The sequence below is a fragment of the Argiope bruennichi genome, chromosome X1, assembly GCF_947563725.1.
Source record: "Argiope bruennichi chromosome X1, qqArgBrue1.1, whole genome shotgun sequence".
NCBI lineage: Eukaryota > Metazoa > Arthropoda > Arachnida > Araneae > Araneidae > Argiope > Argiope bruennichi.
In genome coordinates, this window is record NC_079162.1 from 8,976,701 (window position 1) to 9,002,856 (window position 26,156).

Consider the following 26,156-nt stretch of genomic DNA (forward strand, 5'->3'; position numbering starts at 1 on the left):
ACACTCCCGATTATTCGCGGAATTGGGTGGCGCGGCCGCCGCGGATAACAAAAATCGCGGATAATCCGAAAAAAGCTAAAAACGGGTATAGCAGAAGAGAAAACAGTCATTCCAACTTTGAAAAATCGTTTTATGTACAATAAAACGTAAAATAAACAGCAGGAAATGCTTAACTAACGCTTACTATTTTAGTTTATCACTCAAAACTAACCTAAAATGCATTTTGTTAATGAAAACAGAAAAGTGCTTTGTACTTACGAGAGGCGTCAAGGATAGACAGAAAAATTAATACATATGTACTGTTTTAATACTGTAATGTATTATGTAATTACAAAAGCATAGCTGTAAAACTACACCTTTTTGAAGAAATCAGTCATTTGTGTTTGCTTCTTGCTTTGGAAACATTTTCTCTTTGCTTGGAAGCAAAAAAAAAAAAGAAAAAACTTAGTGCGGCTGGCGCGGATAACCCGCTCGCGGATAATCGGGAGTCTATTGTATCTGACTTTCTTTGAATGCCAAGATCGCATGGTAGAACTTGAGGGAAACTGAATGGGTGCGGCAACTTATTTCACTTTTGCCATTAGACTTGGCATAAATTATCATTAAAGAGCCAGAAGAAAAAAAATGCAGGATTATTGCAACTGAAAGGAAGTTTTGTTAGATAGGTTTAAAAGGAAGCCGGAAATCTTGAGATTAAAATTCACTCAGCATCAGAAAAATCCCGGCGCATTATGGAAAGAATTAGTTTTCGAAATCCGAAACTATTTAGAAGGTTGGTTAGATGAAAAGGAAGTTTGAGATTTTGAAAATTTAAAAAATCAAATGATCGCTGATCAGATTAAACGTCGCTTACCGAGTGAGGTGAAACGCCATTTTCTGGACAAATGGGGAACGTTGGTGGACCCGTTAGGATTAGCAGCAAAAATAAACCAATGCGAATCGATCAGGAATAACTTCCAGCAGAATAACGGCAGAATTTTGAACGAAGAACAATACCAGCTTGTTATATTTGCCACTCCACAGAACATATGAGGCCGAATTTTCCACAAATGAGGAAAAGTGATCCGATATATTTCGTAAATCGTGTAGAGGCGGAAGTATTTGCTTCTTTTATGAGTAAGGCTCTCGTAAATAATATAAAGATGCCGATTCTGAGGGATACCGATGCAACGATTGATCTTGTCAGTAGGAACCATGTTTGCACCGAAGATTTTACTGGAGAGACCGTCTGGGTAAAGCAATCATTAGGCGTCAATTTTACTTGCTTTCCTCTCGCAAGAGTAGAGCTTCAAAGCTCTGATTTTGGACGCATTGTCACAAAAGCCGCTATCATCGACTCAAGTCTATACAGTGGAGTTTATCTGTTAGGTAAAGGAAACTCGAAGCTGATATCGAAACAAAAACAAATCACGAATTTGAATGCGGTAGTTACGCTTAGCCAGACACCCAAGCAAGAGAAAACTCTGATTTTCTGATAAAACTGATAAAATTTCTGAGGAAATGGTTTGTTCTCAATCTGTTGAATGTCCTGTAATTGATCTTATTACTCCTGAAAAATCTAAAGATAAGGAAATTCATAAATCCGAAGATGAAGAAATAGATTTGTGTTCCCATTGATACGAGGCGGAAAAACCTGTTTTGACCGATAAAATTGCACCTGAAAAAAAAGGAAATGAAACTTGATTCTTCTACTAATAACTTAATCCAGAAACCCTCTGAAACAGAAATCCACTTTTTTCAAGAATTATTAATTTCTACAGAAGATAAACTCTCAAGTGAGAACTCTCCTTCAAAATTTGTAATTACTGAAGTATTAGAAACAGTATCGATATTCGTAGAACAAAATGAACCGTGCCAACTAATAAAATTAGACGGTAATTGCACAATTATTCTTGATGACAGTCATGAATTTTTATCTTGTAATGAATCTCCAAATGATTCTAAGAACATTACATTTAGAAAAAAGAATACCCGCTTTAAAAATGACGTGTATGATTTTGAGGGAATAATTAGGGAGAGCGCTTTATAGGAAAGGCTCAATTCATTATAGATTGATGAATTGCGAAAATTATTAGTGCCGTTGTCAAAAAGTTTTCTGAAATGAGCCAGGAAAAGCGCTCTTAGTAGAGCACGATCTAGAATTAATTAGCAATGAACCAGTTAGATACCGCACCTCTAGGCTCCAGAATGAGATTTTTCAAACTGAAATTAGAAGAATGTTGGATTTAAAAATTACTGAAATCGGTCAATCCAATAACACTTCACACTGATGATCTTAGTGGAAGCTCCGGAGAAAGACCTTCGTCTCTGTATAGATAACAGACGTTTGAACTCTCTTGTGCGAACGCAGTATTTCCTGTTACTGAATATCGAAGAGCGTGTGGAAAGAGTGTCCGCAGCAAAGCTCGTTATGGTAATTGACTTAGTGAGTGGCAAATTTCCCCTAGTAAACAGTGGCGACGTTATGCTGTGTTTATTACAAGTTTCGGAACCTATGTTCCATTAAGAATACCTTTCGGGTTGGTTAGCGCCCTGTATTTCTTTTGTAAGCTCATGTCGCAGGTGTTAGAAAACTGAAAGCTTTGCCGCCCCGTATTTACACTCATGTCCATAAATGAAGGATAATTCAGAGTCACATGGAAATCGAACTCTAAAATACATAAGTCATCCGTAAAATGACTATCTTCAGAAATCATATGCAAATTGCAGGAAGCCACTAGATGACACCGATAGTACGTTACAAAGACGAGAGTGTAAGAGAATGATGAATAAGGAATACAGGCAAAGAAGTAAAGTTGTTTGTAAGCGCTCTATACGCTTTTCAGTGCAATTACCGCATAGTTATGACACAAAGGACGCATTTGGAGGATTTTTTACGTGGTAGAATTATCGGCCGTCTGAAATGTGGGCATACCCTGCTGGAAGTATCCGAGGAACTTGGAATCGCCCAGACTGTCGTGTCCAGGCTTTGGCAAAGATTCCAAGATGATGGAAATGTGAATAGACGTTACAGCACAACAGTTACAACGCCGAATGAGGACTGGTATTTGGCAGTTACGGCCAAAAGAAACAAACAGAGCCCAGCATCAGACCTGTCTCGTCAGCTCTCTTCAGCCACAGTTTCAAGGCAGACCGTGTACAGACGCTTAGGGCAGATTTTTCTATATGCTCGTAGGCCTGTTCCACTTACTGCAACTCACTGTCGCCTGCAGTTAGCCTGGAGTTGAGAGCATGCATTGTAGACACCGCAACAATGGGCTTGTGTGATGTTTTCTGATGAGTCCAGGTTTAGCTTGCAGTCTGATTCTCGCCGGGCTTTCATATGGAGAGAGCCAGGTACCCGTTAACACCAAGAGAACATCATTGAAAGACACCGTTACGGTGGTGCAGGATTGCTCGTTTGAGGAGGAAATATTCTGGGTTCCAGAACTGACCTGCATGTTCAAATTGGAACCATTACAGGACAAATCTATCGGGATGTCATTCTGGAACAGTATGCACGTTTGTTTCGGGACGCCATGGGCGCAGAATTCGTGTTTATGGATGACAACTCCCGTCCTTACCGTGCAAACATCGTAAAAGAATGCCTTCGATCGAAGGATATCACCCGTATGGACTAGCCAGCATTCTCACAGGACCTGAATCCAGTAGAGTATGTGTGGGACATGCTTGACCGACGAGTTGCAGCCCGTCAACCACCTCCTACATATCTATGGGAACTTCGGAGAGCATTGCTTGATGAGTGGTGTAATATTCCCTAAGATCAGATCGATGATAATTTGATAGCATGCCCAGGCGTTTTACGGATTGTATTGCATCGTCTGAGTGACGTATTATGTATTAACCATCATACCAACCATGTAATATTGGTTTTTGTGAAACATTTAATATTTAATGTTAATTTAATTTATGGGTTTTTTTTTTTTTTTGTAATTTGCTCCAGGGAGCAAAAAATCGCAATTTTTATTAATGATATCAAACATACAGCATCTTTTTTGCTCTTTACCTTTTGTTTAATAAATAGGATTTAGAAATAAATTACATTTGTTTTGCTTGAGGCAATAATGAGGAAAAAAACATTTAAATTGTGACGCTGTTAGCCGCTGTGAAATTAGAACTTAGGGTGCAAATAAATTAGGTAATTAAATTTTTTGTATATATGTTCTGTAAAAAGGTGTAAAGAAATTATATATTATTTAGCAGGTGAGAAGGAGAGCCGCCATACAGTAAGAAGTTTATAATTGTGTTTTTTTACATTATTATTTTCGTAATTTGTATGTATAGTAATCAGGAAGATAATATTTTAAATTTTGTGGTTATGCCTCTTTCAGTAGTATAAACAAGTTTATTTGAGGAAAGGAGGATTTTTTTCTCGTTAACACCAAGAAAAATTCCTTTTTGCAAGGTTCCTTTTTCCCCTCACATGGTTGATGATATCTAGACAAGATGTAACGTCTCCCGTTTTCCCACACATGGTATATGAGCCTCCAGATGTGGATCCTTTTCACTTGGAGAGTCATTGTGTCTGGTCGTTTGTTATTATCCAGGTATGGAAAATGTGTATCCCGTCGTTTCAAATAGATCGATCGTGTCTTCAAGGGGGAGGAACGTCAAAACATCCAGATCCTAAACTTTTTTCCTTTATGAAATGGCTCCTCAAGAACCGGTCAATCATCAGCAACCATTGTCATTCAGTGTCAAACCCAGGTGCACTTCAGCAGGCGTTAGCCGCGAATTGATTGTAATTGAAATATGCTAAAGAGGCGGTCGGACATCAAGATGATTTATTAACAGATACTCCCTCGGTCGGGTTGAAACCATTCAGGAAGCATTGCTGAGCAGCTATTGGGTAATAGGGAGCTCAAGTTCACCAATGAGGAAACCGAATGCGGATATCTGATAAAAATAAAATACGTTTTTTTTTTTTTTTTTTTTTTTTTTGTACAGAAGGAGAGAAAGACTTTGAATTGGAATTCGGAGAGACTTCGATTGCGGAAAAGATGTCCCTGATTTTTTGAGAAACTCCTTGGTGTTCGGACTTGTGTGTTAGAGTCCACCAGATAAAGATTGGTGGATTTTTGGAGCGGCCCTAGAATAGCCGTTTAAAGCTAACAGCTTGAACGGTTTTTTGTTGATTATTCTCCGTTTTGATAGTGGAACTAATTCGTGATTGAACTGCTATTTGTTTTTGTAAATAATATTAACCTAGATGAGAAGTCGGTTTTTTGTAAAAATATAAGGCTGTAAATGAAAGAATTATTTTGTTACTTAACTTTTTTATTTGGTTGGTCATGTCCAAGATATTATACACCCCTTGTCAAGTGAACTGGGAAGAAGATGGTAACTGAATATCGTTTCATTTTGTATAATCGCTGCTTTTGTATTATATGAATTATAGACATTGTTTTATTATTATCTTTTGTCATAAATAAATTCATATAAATATTACGAGAATTCTTCATTTGACTTCCTATCTTTCACGAAGGGTTTACCTTATAACTATTTTTCTTCTCTATTTATTTCAGCAAATGCAAGACATTGCACCACAGTTCACCATTTTGTTTTTCATCAAAATTTTATTTTTTATTATAATTATTCAGCCTCAGAGAACAAATTTTTGTAAAAATTCATTTCAAGCACACTTTATTAACTTTAACGTTAATTAACTTTAGAAGACAATCTTGAAATTTTTTTTGCTTACCTGAATTTGCAATATTTTAATTATGAAATACATTAATTGAAATTGAAATTTTTACGGTAACGTTATATTTAAGTAACCGTGGTTTGATTTCACTTAAAAGTATCAGATCTTTCAGGAATAATCAAAATTCTTATAACGTAATGTTAAGTGATGATGCAAATGTGTAAAAGATTTTATTTGTAAAATGTATGAATTTATAAATCATCTTCGACCACGGATATTTTTTAATTAGTGAAATTATTTTTTTGGCTTCTCAGACTATATTCTTTTTGGATAGATATCATGCTAGTAAGTAGCATTCTCGTTTTGGATGTTCTGTATTTTCTAGCGAATATCATATTAATAAACTCTTTAATTCAGAATATTTTTTCCAAAAGATTTTGCCATGATTTTAAATGTATTTTTCTTAATATGCATGTATTTAATATATATATTTGCATATACTCATATATGCAGTATCCATACATTTCTTTGAAAAAATTGTTGTTCAACATAATAAATTATTATTTCTTTGGTTTTATCGATATAATTAAATCTTTATTGTCAACAGAGACTATATAGAATAATTATAAGGTATGTTAATTTATCGTTGTAGAGAAGTTATACAAATTTTTCTCAATATCTTCTGTCTTATCTATATTTTTATATCAATATGAGTATCTGTAAGATGTGTTTATGCATTTTTTTTTCCTTTTCCGTGTACAACATAAACTATTATTGAATAATATTTTATATTTTAGATGGTTACACAGTTGAAGATGTTCAGATGTATTGGAAGAGTGAAGCTGTTGTTGGGGTAGAAAAAGCTGAGTTATCACAGTTCACAATATTGGATTATGCTGCTACAGTTCGACAGGAAACTCTTGCTTCAGGTATAGTAATTTGCCTTTATTATTAGGTACCAAAGTTACATATAAGAATAATCAAACTGCATTCTTTGAAATTGTATAACATTAAATCCCCCAAAAGATACCATTTGATTCTCATATCTATTTCAACATAGGTGAAAGTTTCATATCTTTGTTTTATATTTATTATTTTCAATGGGAAGTTTGAATGTATGTTATTTAATTTGTGTACAATTTTTAAATTCGTTTAATTTTACCATTTTTTAAAATTTGGACTTAAAGAAATTTTAAGATTTAATTAATTACGGCAGTTCAGTTAATGCATGGTTTTATAGATGTCAAATACTGTATGTTGAATTCATACTATGACTGTTCAGTCTAATATCCAAAAACACATTGCTGATTTTGAAAATATCAGTAATTTTTATGTTTCTTTCCTTTAATTCGAGTGCACGATCAAAGAGTTTATGAATAAGAAGAAGTAAAGAATGCTGAATCTGCCTTATTTAAATCACCATGTATAAAATAACATAGAGAGAAAAAAAAGGACATTGATTATTTAACTGAAAATGATAAATACTTTATACGGTTCATGTTATCAAAAATGTGATCTTTGCTAAGAAGAGTTTATAAATCATTGCTGATAGTACAAAACTTGCCTTTAACAAATTAGGATTGGTAATTTTATAGTGCACAGTGATCCCCGTTTTATTAATTCGGCTAGTAGTTAGCTACCTTTGTGGTTAATCTTCTAGGAACCAAGCGAAGAAGCCTCTTTCTTGGGCTTTACGTTAAGGATCGCCACCATCTTCTGGTTGACTGCTTGTATTACAGATTTCAGCATGCAACGTGTTAAGTGCTCAGGCTGAGTTGTTGGCTTCCGTGTTGGGTGATTCCGCCAAGCCGAATTATTTACAATGTCATATTGTTCTTTGGCTCTCGTCGTCAAAGTTCTCTACATTTTATTTGATCATTAGTATTCCAAACACTTTTTATATCGTATCTCCTTATTGAAAAGCTTCTTCGTCTATTGCTGAAATGCAAAAAGTCGAAAAATTTCAGTTTGTTTACTTATAAGTACTAGTGAATGCGCTACAATTTGTGGCGACCAGTAAATTGTCGAGATTGGACACCTTTCCTGTACAAACAACGTAACATAAAATACTGAATATCTCATGGACTGTTCGAAAATGTGTCGGATGAAAAAATTCTGAAAGAACTAAGTGATTAAAGCGTTTGTGTCGTTCTTCATATTGTCATTCGACGTGATGGCCGACTTATCACAATGTAACATTTGCATTTTTGAACTATGAAAGTAGGATAACTTCTGACATATATCCCTAATCCTCTCTGATGTTTTAAACGCAAGAGTTATAGGCATTTCCCACAATCATGTCGAAGTAATGCAGTGTTTACCAATTTGTTATAAATGAGTTGAATCTGAACACAACATGAATATTTGCTCTTCTGACATTTGGAAATATAAAATGTCCCCAGGCTGTGTCAACTTAAATCTTGTCCTAACTTGAAATTTTGAAGAATGTTAAATCCAAAAGGAAAATAAATGTTCATGCAGCAAAAAAATAATAAACGCTAGATATCATTAAGGATAGATATCATGCGTCTCCTACTCCTCTACGTTACAAACGCTATATAAAATGAGCAGCATCCCAAATGGCGTTGCAATCAAGCAGTTACAAGCAACTATCAAGTAACTAATCCACCTCCAATTCGCAGTAATCTTTAAAGAGATTCTGTAAAAAAGAAAAAAAAATTCTATTAATTAAAGTATCTTTTAAAATATATTTTCGATAGCAAATACACCTTTTTTTAAATCGAATTTGGAACGTAATTTTTTCTCTGTGCCCAAGAAAATTTTAAAGATTTGGTAAAGCATAAAATAGCTCCAAATAAAAGTTGCTGTCAGATACTTCTTTCATTTTGTGGAACTCTTGTCTTGAAATACATACTGTTTTGTGATGCACTTCTGTTTGTATATTTGAAACCAATCTATTTCGTAAAAGTTAAACTATTTGGCCTTACTAAAAAGAAGAAGAAGAAAAAAAAAAAAAAATGACACTGGTCAATTTTCTGAAGGAATTGCCCTTCTGTTTTCACATGATACATCTTCCTGTATTGTCCTTCTGAATATAAACCTACAGGGTTGCATATAAACTTGCAGGCCTACCTAAAAATGAAGCCTTCGGTGATAAATTGCTTTTCTGTCATCTATATATCTGAATATAATTGGCAAAAGAATCAATTCCTCAGTCTTGAACACTGTACCGATTTCGGCGGTTTTTATTTCATATGAATATAATACCACCAATGACCACATGAGCGTTAAATGAATTTCACATCATTTCATTGATACCCTTCTCTAATAACTGTCCATTTCCGAGAATATTTCCAAAGCTTTACTTCATTGTACATTCTTTGTGGGGAAACGTGGTGACACAGAGTTCGTCACCCACTGAATAAAATATCTGATGTGTAGATTGTGTCAATTTTTATTTTGTATGAAAATTCATTATTCCTAGATACGCCCTCAAAAGTCATCTCCCCTGCACGTCTAAAATTATATTGCTTTATAGAATTGTAATATAATATATAATTTCGCCAATTTTGTCCTAATTAATTTTACAACTTTGCCAGTATAGACAACCAACTAGACTGTTCTATCATTATTATACAGTCATATTTTAAAATGGTACTTTCTTTCGTTTTGATAAGATGTATTTTATCAAAATTCTTTGACATGACTATCTTAATGTCATTTATATGACCGCCGTAGACAACTGGTATTAATATGAATGTTTTAATTAAAGACATATTGCTCTAACTAGATGCACATCTAAACTTTCTGAAAAAACAGTGAAAGCCCACTTTTGGTGTACGTACTTGAGAAAAATGAATATACCTCTTTTTCCTAAATGGAATTTTAAAGGACATGGTCGATATTCAATAACTTGATCTCTTTTGAAATGGACATTCAAATTGCTTTCCTGAAGGAAATAATTTGGTATCAATATTCTTTTTATATTCTTGACGTAGCATATGATTGTATTTAGAGTTGTTGTTACACGACAAATCTCTTATGATCTAATTTTAATTTACCTGTTTTCATGCGAAACTTTTTAAATCAAAAGATTTTCTTTGATCTGCCTTGGAAACACTTATTCCAATGTCTTTAGTCTGGCAGAAGGTGTCATTCAGACCCGTTGAGGATCGTAATCACGCGAGTCTCCCTTCAGGGTCCGCGATCTCGTATATGTGATCAGCCTTTCCCACTTCAGGAGCCCATGATCGCGTATACGTGATTTCAATTTTGAACGCTTTATTTAAATTTTTAAATGACACTAGATGGCGGTTGAAATCCGTTATAATTTCGAATAATGTTTTACAGAACATTGACTTTCAATATGCTCATTTGTTTCCGAGGTTTTTTTTTATTTGATTCGAGTATTTAAACATTTACACTTTTTCGGCTCTCAACAGAGGTTGGGCATTTAAAGGACCTGGACTGCCTGCGCTCTGGGTTTATATTTTGATTAAGATGAATAAAAGATTACTTATTGGCTTATGTGGGTGTAGATTTATCGTTTGCATTTGGAGTTTGCTAGATACTTTTTATATATTTTGGGTCAGTTTTATTTTAGTCACTATGGCGAAAAGAGCAAAATATTTAAGTGAGAGTGAGATTTCTAAATTGATGAATGAATCAGATAGTTCTTTAAAAGAATAAAAACGGAAATTATCTTATTGTAAATGCAAAACTTTCAACGTAGACCTTGTCCCGAAATATGTTTTGAAATGTATCATAAACTTCAAACATTTTAGATATAATTAAGTAATTTTTTACTCTAAGTTTTCTAATATTTTCCATGTTTTGAATATTAGTAAGAAATGTATTATATTGTTCACGCGAATGTAGCTTAACTCCAAACTTGGCAATCTTAAAATTACGGCAACCCCTTTACCCGCCCTTCCGGTCGAGTCTTTCAGGGGTTCATTAGAACGTTGACCCGCATCGGCTCCCCAGCCCCCGCTGAAGTTGTAAACAACTTCAGTTTGTAAGGCTTAACAAAGCCCACCGCAATGCAATACCGCAATCAGCCATGTATTATATGAACTACTCACCACAAAAGGAGTGTACATAGTGTAAATAAAGAAGTTTAAGCAAAAGTATAGTCCACTGCTCATTTCGAATCACCATATATTATTTTCTGAAAGGATAATCTATACATAACTTTATTTATTAAAATATTACTCTAATAAAAATGTTTCTTTATTTTATTTTATTTACTTTAAATTTCGCAATTGCTTTTTTTAATATATATTACATATTTTTAATATTTATTACAGTATAGTCAGATACTATCAATCATAATAAACTATAAATTTCAGCGTATTTATTTGCAGTAATGATTTTATATGAATTTTTAATTAAAGTTAGGCTTTGCGGAAAAAATCGCGCGGGCTTAAGGAAATGCTTCTTTCTCCTTTCGCCGGTCCTGCAGGGGTTAATTGTAACTCTCTTTGTTTTAGTTATTAATCCTATTTTATCTATTATTGAATCGATTGCCACAATAATTCCTTGTCAGTAATTTACAAATTTCTTGCTAGGCTCACAATATGGAATTGACTGAAAACTTCAGGCTGTCATCAACAATATTATTGAGTGGTCACATTGAATGAACATAAACTATATTTACATTATACAAAAATATTATTGGTCAGTTTTGTAGAAGACCTCTTTTATTGATCCAGAATTGTTCTTGTCTTCAAGATAACTCGACAGTTTTGGTTATAATATTTGATAAACGATTGATTTTTCTTCCTCATTTCATTAACTTTGGAGGGAAGTTAATGAAATGAGGAAGATGTTTTCAGCATCTAAACAATTTTTATTAAATTTTATAAAACTCTCTTCAGTGCTTTTGGGAGTGCAGACCTTTCGTGCTTGTTTTGTGTTTATGAAAGTATCATTTTGTTTATGATAAATTATGGAAGTGTATTTTGTTCTACTCGACCTTCCTATTTGAAATACACTTCAATTGTGTCACCAGTTGGTGTTTGGGAGCATTACGGACTAATTTTCTATATCTAATTTTTATCTTGAAGCTTTCGAATCATTTTAGTAATACAGAAATGAGAAACTGTCCCTCTGATTAATTCCGTATTTTAAACAAATGAACATTATCCTTTATGCAAGGGACTTTTAAATGGGCTTTATAAATGTGACGTAAGTCACAAGACACAGACGTCTTCATTTATCTTCTGACGATACATTCACTCGTCAAAGATGGATGCATCCGTCCTTAAAATCTTCATCGTTTACATTTATTTTGATGCCAATGTTTTCTAACAGTGCATTCTTTTTATTACATATATGCTGTTTAACTTTCTTAGCTCTTTCTTTACCACAATTAAATAGTTGTACAATTATAAATAAAATTCCATCTTTTTTATTGCGTATTTATATGCGTATTTTAGATCTAATTTTATAAGAGCGTAGTTTAACTTTGCCAAAAATAATTCTTTTATAAAAATATGCTTGCATTCCAAATGCTTTTAAATAACTCCTTAATTTCCCTCAAAATAATTTTCTTCATTTCCTATTTTTAAAAAAATTATATTAGTTTTTTTGACATTATATTGAATTTTTACTTATTGATATTTCCTTTATTATACTGATTTTTGTATTATAAATAATAATGCTCAAACATCATTTGAAATGTTGAAGGGTATATCTGTTTAATTTCTATAGCAAAATAAATTAAAAATTTTACAGTATCGTTAGATGAAATGCATTTTAAGCATGATTTATAATGATTTTTGTTTTCTTGGAGTGTTTTTTGGTGTATCTGATTTTAGTATTCCTCAGTGGTAATATTTTAGCTACCATATTACTAATTGCAACCTTCGTTTACAATAATGTTTTAAAAATAAAAACTTCCGACTACTATTTTATTCAATGATAGCTTCTTAATATATAGTTATATCATGAAAGTTATTACATTAAGCTGTTGAATTGTTTTATGTTAGTTGTATGCTTAAGTTATGCTGTGCATTTTTTCTATACCAAACAAAGCATAAGAAATACTTTGTTTAATAAACACGTTGATAAATTTAGTGTCAGTCATTTGATACTTTTATTATTGAAAGATGAAAACGTATATTAAGATATATAAACAGTTTGTGAACAGTACTCCTTTTATCCTGATGTGTTGGTATACAGAAATTTATATAATATCTCGTATTTTATCTAATAATTAAAATTGCTGTAAATAAAAGTATTTATTTCATCCTGCAGTGATATTAAAAGTAAAATTGTGGAGCAACGAAGAAGCAAAAATAAACTCAAGCGCAACTTAAAACATTTTATTATTGAACTTTGAAATTGTGTGACAACTTGACTCTGTTTTGTCGATTTACTTTTGTTCGAGAGATTTGATATACACATTATCTTTACTTTTGTTAATCTTCGATGGTTATATTTAATGCCATGTAAATATTAAATGTTTATGTCGTCTTCCTTTTGATTTACTCATTTTAATAAGAACACGCCTAATGTAGGACGACACAACTTCTTCGGTTTTGCTTTAGTCATTACAAAATTATAGCCCGAGGACCACTGATCGATTGTGATGTTGTATTTTATATCTGTATGAGTCCTTTATAGACAAAGAAAAGAAATTATAACTTCTCATCAAGTAACAAAACATTAAGTTTTTTAAAAATTAATAAGTATTAAAGGAAATTCTTATTTGTCATTAATTCTTCTGTTTGATGCTAGTGAAAAAGTGATCTTAAATGTGTTAAAAATGATTTTAAACAAGGTGTAGAAACCAATATTTCTTAAGTAGACGTTCAAAGCTAATAAAAAATAAAATAAAAGCCATACAAATTATATTGTTTCTATTAGAAAATCGTTTCACAAATGATGTCGGTGCCAGTCTTTGCTCTTAAGATCGGCTCCGAGATCTTAATGAAGTAAACAAATATCATGTTTATTTTTATGCATGTACTGTTTACAGGGTGCGGCAAAAAAACCTGGACAAACAAATTTTAATGTAACTTGATTAAAAATTAATAAATTATCAAAATATAACAAATAATAATAAGACTTTTACTGATAAATAAATTTAATTGATTTCAAAGTGGCCGGCTTTTGTATTGATGCAGATACTCAAAGGATTATTGAAATTTTCAGCAATGGTCCGCAAGTCTTCTTCCTTTAATCTATCCCACTCCAGCAGAAGCTATTGCTTTAGAAAGTCCAAACTTTTATGTCGTTTAATGCTTGCCCTGGAATTCAAAATGGACCATACACGTTAATCATGGGATTGAGATTCGGCGAGTATTGTGCCCATTCTCCAGATGATATCACGTCCAGAAAATGTTCCTTCCACCGCTTTTCTGTCTTTTTAGCTTTGTGAGCTGATGCAAAGTCTTGTTGAAGCTGCTGCATTACATTTCCGAAGTGCGTTTTGGCCCACGGAAATATAACAGCTTCTAGAATGTCCCACTGGTACACTTTTTGAATTATTTTAGCTCCCTCATCCACACAAACCAGAGATGTTTTGCAGCTTTCGCAAATTCTGCCTCAGACCATGACCAACGTAGGATTTTTGCGATGTTCATCAATTGCTGAAGTGCTTGGTGTGTCTACAGACCAGATCCTATGGTTCTACGAGTTACGAACTTTTGGACGGTAAAGAGCTTCTCATTAATGAAAAGGAATCTCTCTCAGTTCTGACATGCGGCCCGTTCCCAAAGTTTTCGGCGTCTTTGGAGCCGCACGAATTTGTTTTCTTCAGTGAGAAGCTGAACTTTCTGGACCTTGTAAGGCTTCAGTCCAAGCTCCGATTTTGCCATTCGTTGCTCTGATCGGCCCCTTATTTTCAGTTCACGAGCGATCTTTCTCATGGAAACCTTCGAATTTCATTTAACTCGCTTTTTGATAACCTACGGCTGCTGAAAGTGTTCACCATACGTTTTAATTCACTTCCCGGACTTTGACCATCATTGCCAAGATCTTTGAAACAATAGATTGCATCAGACACTGTTTGCCGAGGAACATTAAGCAAACGAACGACTTCATACTGTTCGTTTTCCAATTTTAAATTAGCATATCTTTTGCTTGGCATTGTAAAAATACCAAAAATCAGTATATAAACTAAAAAATACATTATAAAGTATGTTATAATTGAAGTGGTAGACAAAAAGAAATGAACAAAAATTGAAAAGAAATTAATCAATTTTTATTAACTTCCACTTGTCCGAGTTTTTGTGCCTTACCCTGTATGTATCTGCAGTTTAGGATTCCCACTGAGTAAGTTTTTCTCTGCAGTGTAGATATAATTTCACTTTCAAATTTTCCACTGTTAAATATTTTTTCCTAACCAGGAATTCTTATGGAGTTCCTCTGCAAATTTTTTTTTTGTGTTGTTCAGTGTAATATTAATTAGATAAACCATCAGTAATAAGCATTCTATGAAAAACACCACAGAGATTTTTTTTTTGTTCTGAAAATTTTAAACAGTATGGGATTATAATTTGAAATCAAACGGCAAATTTCTTTAAATTTTTCCCGAGTTTATGCTCTATTATCACTCAGTTTTATTCTTCTGAAATTTGTTTATAACAATCAAATACTCTTCTATATTCATAATGATTTCATCTTTTCGATGCAGTAAATGGATTGTAAAATTTCTCGAATGATCATAAATTAACAATAACACTTGTGTTTCGAAATTAGTAAACTTCGAAAAACCCCATTTGGGAAGCATTCTTAATATATTTGAAAACATCATATTCTTGCATATTTTGAATTAAAATTGTGCATGAATGTTTTTATATTTTTCAATGCAGATTGTTTTATTTTTAAAAATTATGCATCTGTTTTTTTAAATATATACTGTTACTACTTCTAATCTAATTCCTTTATTATCAATTCACTTCTGCTTACAATGTATTCATAAGGAAAAATTATCTAGTCAAAATGTAACTGAAAGTATATTATCGACAAATAAATTCTTACTTCATTTAATTGTTGTGAATGGATAGAAAGTAAATCTTGTTTAGAACATTGTAAATTTTGTTAATAATTAGTTCTTACTTTGTTATTATTAATTTGCTTATTCTACGCTACTTGTTAATTGGTGTATAGTAGTCATGTATTGATTATTATGTTTCTTTTATTTGTATTATGATGTGATTGTTGTAATTTAAGGAAAAAAACCTTAAAGACTGTCTTCGTAAAGACGAAGTTTATACAGTAAAAATTAAAAACCATTAAATAAAAAAAATATCTTCTATAATAATATACTTTCTTTTTAAATTTCAGGTACATACCAGCGCCTTTCTTTGAGTTTTTTACTAAAAAGAAATGTTGGATATTTTATTTTTCAAACGTATTTGCCATGCATTTTAATTGTTATGCTTTCATGGGTATCATTTTGGATCAATCATGAAGCTACCTCTGCCAGAGTTGCATTAGGTATGATCTTTGTTTATGTTTACTTAATGATAAAACATTTATATACATCAAGATGCAAACTTGAGTTTAGTTTACGAGTTAATAATTAATAAACCTTGCAGGAAAATTTTTGTCACTTTTTAAGGGCTGTAAATATTGTTTTTTTTTTCACTCCATATTTGTTATATGAAGAAAAAGGCTTCTTAAATTATGGATTATAACTTCATTTGGTCCATCAAAACTTTTGCAACATATATTTCGAAAACGAAGTTTTACATGAGTGTCGATTGCTCCTTGGCATTTATTATGCAACATAGTTAAGAAGTCTAGAATGCCTGCAGCAATTTTTTTTTGAAATTCAAGATATGGTTATAACATTTTTTATAAGTTTTTCTGAAAATATAGTTATTGAAATTCAGAATTCGTTTATACATTAATTTACCTAACGTTAAAGCATTTAACTTCTCGTGAATGAAATAATCATTATACTGCTCTTATATGAAAGGAAGGGGGGAGTAAATAGTGATGATAAATCTTGTAATTTGCTAATCATATTTTCTTTTAGATTTTTTTTTTTTTTTTTGCAGTTATATTGATATTTTAGAGCTCCTTCATGAGGTTGTTTCCCTTTCTTAAATCCACAATTGATATTCTTATAAAGGATTTTAATTTTCTCATGTCAGAAGTCTCTGTCATTAATTAATAATTCATTTTTTTTTTAAATTATAAGGTCTGTTGATTCAGACCGAATGTTATCTTTTCATATGTGAATATTTGTTTTTATACTGGCATTTGTATGGCAAAGTTATTTTATAGCCTTCATTGTTCATTGAATGTTTTATTATTCGATTAATTGAATTTTTGTATTCCTTCTTCACATGGTTTGGTGTTTAATCGCATGATTTATCGTTACTTTTAATTTTCATTTGTAGAAGAATGAATGAAATCTGCCGCCTCTGAGAAACATTTTTATCTAAAAGCCATAAAATAGGAAAGGAATATATAAACAAAAACAGCAATACTTAAAAGTTATTTAAAACGGGTTATATAAGTTGTTCTATTACTCCATATACCACGAAATCTCTGAGGTGTAAATGTCAAGGTTACGATCATTTTCCAACTAAGTGTCGCGCCGATGTTCCGAGTTGTGCTAAATGTTCAGCAAATGATCACGAAACTAATCCATGCATTGCTGCGGTTAATAAATGAAGGTAATCACTTAGCTTTTCCGAGGTTTTGTCTTCAATAAAAATTTGAAAAAGAAGTCCAGAATGTGAAAATCAAAAGGAATATATCAATTGTTGTAGTTTAATATTGTTTCCGAACTCACACTTACTGCTGGTAAATCTTACCATTCTGCAATTTTCTTTTTCTTCTGTGTTCAGTGCGCAGAAACAAAAGTTTCAGTCAGAGCTCAGACGTTTTTTTTCTATCATGCATAAATTGTTTATTCTTATTTTAGCAAGCAAATGATTGCTCCTATAAATATTACTGCCTCTCATTCACATATAGCCCCACTATTTGTCGACTTTATGTAAGAATTTATTTTAGACTCAAATTTTATACTATACTCTCTTTGTGCCTGGCGCTGAACAATGCTTTTCTCACTTTAGAAAGCAATAAGGTTAAAGTTAGGTGGACACCTCTGAAAAGCAGTCCAAATATGTCTTTGGTTTTTGTGTGTCTCCTTGCAATTATTTCTCCTCAAAGGATTATGCGGTTTTGAAAAATGTTAGTTTGATTTTGAATAATTTGGCCAGCTACAAGTAATATTATTTTAGTCACTGTGTCAATGACAGCATTAAGATCTTTACGTCCCAGTATTTCGCTCTTTATGTGTGCCTTTTAAACGAACTTTTCCCAGTCAGCTTTGTAGAATAAATATCGATGTGGATTTGAAAGATTTGTCCGATTTGGCGAAGAAAAATTCGGAAATTATCACTTCTAAGAATATCAGTTACTGTTTGGAAAACTAAATAAAGTGCCAGAGATGTTGAAACAGAGCACAGATCCAAGTCGTCGAAAGTAAAATGAGTATGGGAAGTAAGCGGTGTATCCTTTGTTCGAAAGACAAAGAGATTGATCGCAATCTCTTTAATTTGTCTTTCTCTAGTACATAACATTCCCACTTCTTCAGAATTATTTAGGGTACTAAAAGGTGCAACCTGAGAGAAAAAAGAATTCTTAGATACCGTAAGAGTTAACGGAGGAAGAATTTTCATAATCCATGTTTGGATATAATTAAATTTCAAATTATATAGAATCTTTTCTGTCATATAAAAATAACGTAAAGAAAATTTTTCTGCGTTTTCTTACTGCAAAATATTTGCCAAGGTATAGCAATAATATCGCTTGAAAAGCTGCTTAAGTATTTGCTTTCACCGAAGTTACCGACCATTACATATTCAGTAATGAAACACCTATTGGATGACTCCCTATAAAACATTCTGTTATTATTTATCAGAATTTGGAAGGAACACGTAATCCCTAATAAATGGCAAATAGGCCACATTTACTATGATTGTGAAGGGTAGTAAGGATCCTCAGGATTTCTAAAATTTCTGGCCGATTGCACTCACGAATTGTCTTTGTAAGCAATTTGAAAAGATTGTAAATGTTTGCCTTATCTATATCTTAAGAGTTCAATATATCTAATTTTTTGAAAGCGTATTCTACAATGGATAATTTGATAGCTTTGGAAGTGTTGTTAGAATAGTCTTTCTTCGTTTTTTTTTTTTTTTTTTTTTGATTTTTTATAGAAAAGACATATGATCGAACCTGAAGACAACGTATAAAGAATGACCTCTATGATATATACCTCGAGGAAATTTGCCCATTTTTATACAGAACTTTTTACAACATCGTATTTTTATAATTCTGGATAATCCGAGTTCTAATTTAAGGGGAAGATGTACCGTAAGGTTCAGTTTAAGCGTCACTCAGGTTATCTTGAAATTAAAATAGAATTTATTTGTAATTCCTTTTACAGTGCGTTCCTTTTACGTTTATATATATGTTCTGCAAATCAATTGTTCTGGCAAATATATGAGATTTTACGAGAGGCAACTCAGATAGCAATAGGCAATACCGTTTTGTCATGTAAAACTGACTATGACCGAAAATTCCGAATATAAGACATATGTCTCTTTTGATCATACTGGAATGGATTTAGATTTTCTAGTTTTCTGTTGCTGTTCATTTTTGCAGAAAATTGCTACGCCTAGATTCCGAATTATCAACAAGTGTTAGACCTATTCATATGCAAAATGACTTCAAGATTTCTTGTTATCATTTTTGAGAAACAACTAATTCCCTTCTATACAGTTTGAATTCAACGAACGAGGGAAATGTCTTATTAAATATGCTTAGAGATTTGTCAAACATTACATGGGACGCTAACGTACTTGGTTGCTTCACTTTTACCGAGTGTTATTCGCTTCAACTTTGAGAATAGTTCGATAGTTTAGGGGCGCATTGTCTTTGCACAATTAAATTATATCCACCATCAGCGTTTGAGAATATGCTCTAACCATTAATATTCTGTTACAAACTAATATTCTTTTTAAAGTAATTAGTTTATCGTTGTTGTAAGTAGGGCCGGGTGGTGACGGAACTTTCTCATCGCCATATATCGTCCAACACCTATCGATATTTTTCGATATATCGTGATATTACTTATTTATAGCTATTATAAGTTATAAATAGCATCTCTTAACATATTGACTAATCAGAACGACTCCAAATAAAAGGAAGTTTCAGTTTATATAATAAAAATATTCGTTTTCTTTTCAATAAAAGTTAGAAAATAATTGTGTTAAAACCCTTTAATAAAGTGTGTCAATGCCAAATCAGGTATAACGGAACTTTTTTTTTTTTTATGCGAGTTATCATGAGAAAATGCGAGCTGCGAATAAAATTGTGGATTTAATCTAAATTAATCCTTTTTGCTTTTATGTCTGAAGATGAATATTTATCGATTAAACAAAGGACAGTCAACAACCTTCTGATAACTGCAATTATTTTTCCATAATTGTATCATTCAGTTAAGGAACAGAAAGCAGTTTATTCTAAAATAACATGATTAAAACAGTATTTTTATACATTAGAACATGGTAATATTTACATAAATATTAACAAAAATAATATATGTAGGTGAAAATGAATACAGAGCAACAAAAATAAGTATTAACCGATAACCAAAATGGAATCGAAAGCGCAAATTAATTGTGAATATCGATTTATTGTATCGCGATTCATCGTGAACTATTATTCACGATAATGATTTCGATATACCTGCATCGAAAATTCGATTTTTCAAAAATGTCGATTTTCTTTCGATGAATCGAAAATCGGCATAGCCCTAGTTGTAAATAGACTGAATAATAAAACGGCGTTATCATTGTGTAAACTAATCACTAACAATTATTTAAAAAATATAATTTATTTTTCCAGACTTGTGCCATAAAAATATAAACCTCAACTTCAACCATTTAATATTTTAAAAGCAGGCATCTCACTATAATACAAGCTAAATTGCATGATTTCTTAGTATAAGAAAATCAAAATGAATTTTAATTAGCTTAAATGTGATTATTTTGTCATTATTAACATCTGAATAACGACAGAAGATTTGCTATGAATTGGGTATAAAATTTTTCTTCACAAGTTATATGTGTGTGTAGTGGTGGTGGTGGTGGCAGTAGGGTTTTGCAAAGCTTGAGAGTCTGAAATTAGTAGCTTTTCAAGCAATTTGAATGTGAAAAAAGTTTATTTTTAATGCTTTAAATGAAGCAGGGTAAATTGTACTTGTGATTCCTGCAGCTCTTTGCATTGGAATGAAGGTTTTTTTTGTTTTGTTTTTTTTTGTTTGTTTGTTCATTTGTTTGTTGGAAATTGATCATTCTTGGGATTTATTACTGACAAGTAGCTTCAGTAGTAATTTGAAAATAACAACTTTTTATACTTAAATAATACTAAAAGAAATTATATAACAACAAATTCAATTGAAAAAAATTAGAAAATAAATAATTAAACATTTGAAAAGAATAATTTCACTCTAAATTTCATATCATTACCACCAATTTTACATTTTTACTTTTCAGGAATAAAACTGTTAAATACAAAAAACATGAATAAAAGAAAATTCTTAGCTTAAAATCTAATCTCTATTGACATTGTTTTTGTTTAATCATATTTATGATAAATATTCCAAGGAAAAATAGTTAATAAATATTAAAAAAGTAATCTTTTCATTATAAAATCTAATTTTCTAGTCACAATTCTGCTTATTATTTTGCATGATAAGTTTACTTATGACATATTATTTATTTGCATTTTTCTTTCTTTTACAGTTTCAGATTATCCATCTTTTTTCTTTTTTTTCCTTTATAGGAATTACTACTGTTTTGACTATGACTACTATTAGTACTGGTGTACGATCATCTCTTCCAAGAATTTCCTACGTTAAAGCAATTGATATATATTTAGTTATGTGTTTTGTGTTTGTTTTTGCTGCTTTGCTGGAATATGCAGCGGTAAATTACACCTATTGGGGATCTACGCGAGCTAAAATGAAAGCAAAGAAATTGAAAGAATCGAAGGCTGCTACTGAAGTTGCCACGGTATGGGTTTTTAAATTTATAAAACCTATTTCTGAGATCTAATCTATATATAACAACTATATGAGCTATTTTTTGAAATAATCCTCTACGAAAGTTTAACTTAGCAATTAGTAGAAAGCTACGAGTTACTGAATCAGTTGAATTTTGAACTGTTTTTATTTTTTTTCGTTCAAAATTATAGGAAGAATTCTATCCAGTGAAACAAATTTCATTTTAAATGCATACTTTCATTACAAAATATATAATTGAATGAAGCCTTATGCTTAAAACTCTGTTAAAGTGTAAGATTTGTGATTATTTAACTGGACATTATGATGCACCACGTAGGTTTCGGCGTGTCAACTAGAGTTGCTATTGACTAGTTAATTTGGTTTTAGTCAATTTATTTCCTATTTTATTAAGTAGTAGTTCCCGCTACTAACTTGAACTCTCTATGCACAAATATATAAACTAATCGAAGTATATTTGATAATGACGAAAATGCTTATGATCCTGAAAGACGAAACTAAAAACTAATGGGATTTGGAATCTGATCTGGGGTTTTCGTTGGTGTAATTGCAATATTTAAGTTCTCAAAACTTTTCCGTTTCTGGATAGGCTCATTTTTAATCTGTCAACTGTTTAGCTGGATGTCAAAAATCTATGGGATCAAAGTGGAGAACAACTCCATGTTTGTCTAAATAAGCATTCAAAAGACCACACCTATCACCTTTCGAGAGCCAGCTCAAAGTACACAACTTTCTACTTGCGCGCTCATACATCCAACTCAAAGCCGTTCTCAGCCTCTCATTAGAAAATCACAGCACGAGTTGTGTAATTGTCGTGTATTAATTCGTTAGACATCAGTACTTATTAATTCATTTACAATACTAATAAATGCGTTTTATATTGTTTATTATGATGTAATTTAAATCGATTCAATCAATTTTTCAGTAATAACTCAATATTATGAATTTAATAATTTAATTTCATCCTTAATTGTATGTCTAAACATTAAAAAAAGTATATTTGAAAGATCTTAGATATTCGTTTTATAGTAAAAAAAATGTATTTATTTTTTCTTGGCAATATTATTTGGTATAACCATTATTTTCTTTGCAAAATACCATGAATCATATAGCTCTAATAGAGAATGATTGCATTATTAAATATTGAAATGTGCTGAAGTATGAAATAAAAGTGATAAGCACTATTTATTACTGAACACTGATTCTAACGTAATCTTATTTGTTTACTTCATGCACTTTTTCATTTTTTTGGGGGATGGGGTGGGGTATTATCTTCTGTAGAAGAATCAGTTTTAGCACTACTTTGTCTTATTGTTTGTTATTTTTCCATTAATAACGAAAATTTTAATAACGAAACATTACTCTATTCTGAGAACAAAAATGGTACATTAACACTTGTGAAATATTAAAAAATGCTATTTTACATAATTTATTCAAAATGTTTTGAAAGATGAAATTTTATTGTAATGTGAAAAAATTATTTTGGCTTTTTTTATTGAATACGTTGTATAGTATTAAAGTACTCGCGTGAATTAAGGGCTTTAAAAGTTATTCATTGGCGATCTCTGTGGACATAATCAATTCAGAAATATATACCGTTCCTTAGGATTTTCAGTTTTGACTTCGAATTAATCAAAATAAATTCTAATTATAGGTTTATACATTGAACTAGCTCAATAATATTATCGACATTAAAGAGTATGATAATAAGTGAAAATGAAAGCTAATCATTTATCCAATGACTGAAGTATTTCGTCTGAAAATATTGAATGTAAATGGAACAGAGAAATTCGAAGAAAAATTAAATAGTATCTTTATATCAAAGGGAGGGAACATAATTCAGAGCCTGTTGGCGCATGCCTAGTGGACTTTCATAACCTTAACATACAACGGGAGCACCCTCTTGATTTAATTAAATTAGTCGAAAGAGTAAAAAACTGCATATATGTGCTCCCTTGCTGATTAAATAGTCCAAGTTGGGGTTAAGTAGCGTGACGTCCCCCGCCCTTTCTAAACGTTTTCTACCAGGGAAGGAATCGTATGTAAGCACCTAGCCCTAGGGGTCGGCAACCTATTGAAACGGAAGTGCCTAAAGCAACAATTTACAAAATGTTCCAGTTTATAAAGCCACTAAAAATTTTCGATTTAATATTACAGTATTTGCTTATATATATTTGATTTGTGATTTAAAATAAACGGCTTTAAATACGGAATAATCTTTATTCATATAAAAACACAAATATAGATAGTTACATCAATGGGAGCATTGGCTTTACATGCCTTTTGAAAGTTTGATTAAATGTGGCTTATAGCTTGTTGTTTTAAGTTTCAAGCACGACTCTAGTTTTTTATTTGTTAGTTGATTTCTAAATTTACTTTTTATTATATTCATGCAAGAGAAGGCTTGCTCACACGAATATGTCGACTCGAAGTTCGTCAGCACTTCATATGCCAACTTCTTCACCTCACTTTAGCATTCTGGAAGATTATTCCATGCGTCGAATATGAGGGCCTCAACTCGCGGAATTTCTTTTAGAGCTGTCCACTTGCGCTGCGCGATGTGCATGCATTTCTGGATCTCCAACTCTTCCAACTTGCTCGTGAGTTCTGTGAACTTGTCACTTCATAAATCTTTGGTTTTTAAATATAGTAATTGCATTATAGCGATCTAGCATCAATTCCAAATGGTACAATATTGATCTCATTTGTATTTATATTGAGAGGATTTATTGTGAACGCGAGAGTGCTTTTGTTTTTTTTGAATTGTCCGAATCTCTCGGCGAATCGACCCTTCAAGTTTTTTAAAGTTATGCTGAAGCTGTTGAGATATTAGGTACTTAAAATATATTTTCTTGTTTTTTAAGGGTTTTGATAATAAGTTATTAATTTTTCGTATGGAACTGGAGAGCCGCAACTTTACATCAAAAGAGCCGCAGGTTGCCGAGCCCTGACCTAGCCTAACTTAAAAACAGTTATTAAGGAATGAAGAGATTTATTTTTCTATAAATTATTTATTTTTACATTACTGTAATATTATATAAGGCCATCAAGATGTGTAATTTGTTAACTGTAAAAACATCAGGTTTGCCGCGCCACCGTTAGAACATGGAAAACCGGGAAAACACAGGGAATTTAAAAATCGTTAGAAAAAATCTTGAGCATGCAGGGGAATTGTAAAATTTCATAACCGGGAAAATACAGGGAATTTGTTTCTTGGTTATTTTTTCCCCTCTAGAAAATGCTTGCTGATCGCTAAAAATTGCAAGAATAAAAGATTATAGTCGCAGTTTCCGAAAACGAAACAATAATATTCGTGATTGTTTCGTTTGAAACAATCACGAGAGAGTAGAAAAGGGGGCTTGAACTTGCCCCTTTTCTACTCTCTCCCCGTTTTTTCTGTATAGACTAGTCCAGTTTTGATTTGCGAGACAATTGCCCTTTTTCCATGGGATTCATCAATTGCAGCTAATGAGCAGGCGCGGGACTTCTGTAATTGTGTGAAAGAGTAGAATGTATTTCTCTGGCAGGAATAGCAACATTCAATCTGCAGACGCATAGCGGTGGTATTTAGTCACTCGTGATTTTATTGAATGGTTTGTTTATTATTTAAGAAACTCTTAGCTTATTCAAAGTAGATGAGAGAATTTTTTTTTAAAAGAATGAGCTGCTCAACATTCGTATTTGATACGAATTGAACGGATTAAAAAAATCGATCTTGATTTTCTGAATGGGTTCAGTAAGTTCCACAAAGTCCATTTGTTGCGTCCATGTTATAAGAAGATAATAAGACTAAGTAATATGGGAAAACAGGCCAGTAATATGGAAAAACCGCCAGTTTAAAAGAGTCATCGTTGTTGAACTTATTATCTAAAAGGAATACAGGAAAATATAACATGCCAAATCCTAAAACGTCAAAATTAGAGTTCGAAAATAAACCGATTTAGGACTGTTTAGTTAAAAAACAATCATTTAAAGCTGAAATTTTGTGGGTATTAAAACTTATTGCGTCACATTCGTCTTTAAATATTTTCACATATGTTCACTGAAAGTGAAATACTTAAAAAAAAAAATGTATGATAGGCCGTACAAAAATGTCGTATCTTATTTGGTAAGGATTAGCTCAATGAAATGATGGCGAAAAAATCTGCAGAAGTTGCAGAAATTGATGCCCAAATACATGAATTGGCAAAAATGAATAAATAAAAAAAAAGTAATCTTGCTTTGTAATGTTATTTTTTTGTCAAGTAATCATTAAATGATTTTATCATAACAAAAATGTGTTGTGTTTTATTTCACCCGATTCCTTAATTTAAAGATTTTGAGAATATATCCCCCCCCCTTTATTGTATAAATTTTGTCTTGCTAAATTCTAGATAATAAATAAAGAGAAATTGTTTTTTTTACTCCCTGTATGTAATTATAAATCCTCTTTCATAGTCTGTGTATTTTCTGTAGGCGGTTCAAGATCACATTTTCTACCTCGTTATTGGTTGT

The 26,156-nt window shown here is 31.9% G+C and overlaps 1 protein-coding gene across 3 annotated transcripts in view; it reads left to right on the forward strand.

The window, feature by feature from the left end:
* LOC129958100 (gamma-aminobutyric acid receptor subunit beta-like) overlaps positions 1–26,156 on the forward strand; it is a 145,694-nt gene that overhangs the window by 113,512 nt on the left and 6,026 nt on the right. For 2 of the 3 annotated variants that reach the window (XM_056070291.1, XM_056070289.1), the window contains 3 exons: positions 6,442–6,573; positions 15,902–16,054; positions 21,425–21,654. In XM_056070291.1, the coding sequence (XP_055926266.1) occupies positions 6,442–6,573; positions 15,902–16,054; positions 21,425–21,654 (515 nt within the window). The remainder of the gene's footprint in view (positions 1–6,441; positions 6,574–15,901; positions 16,055–21,424; positions 21,655–26,156) is intronic. The other variant, XM_056070290.1, reaches the window with a different exon arrangement.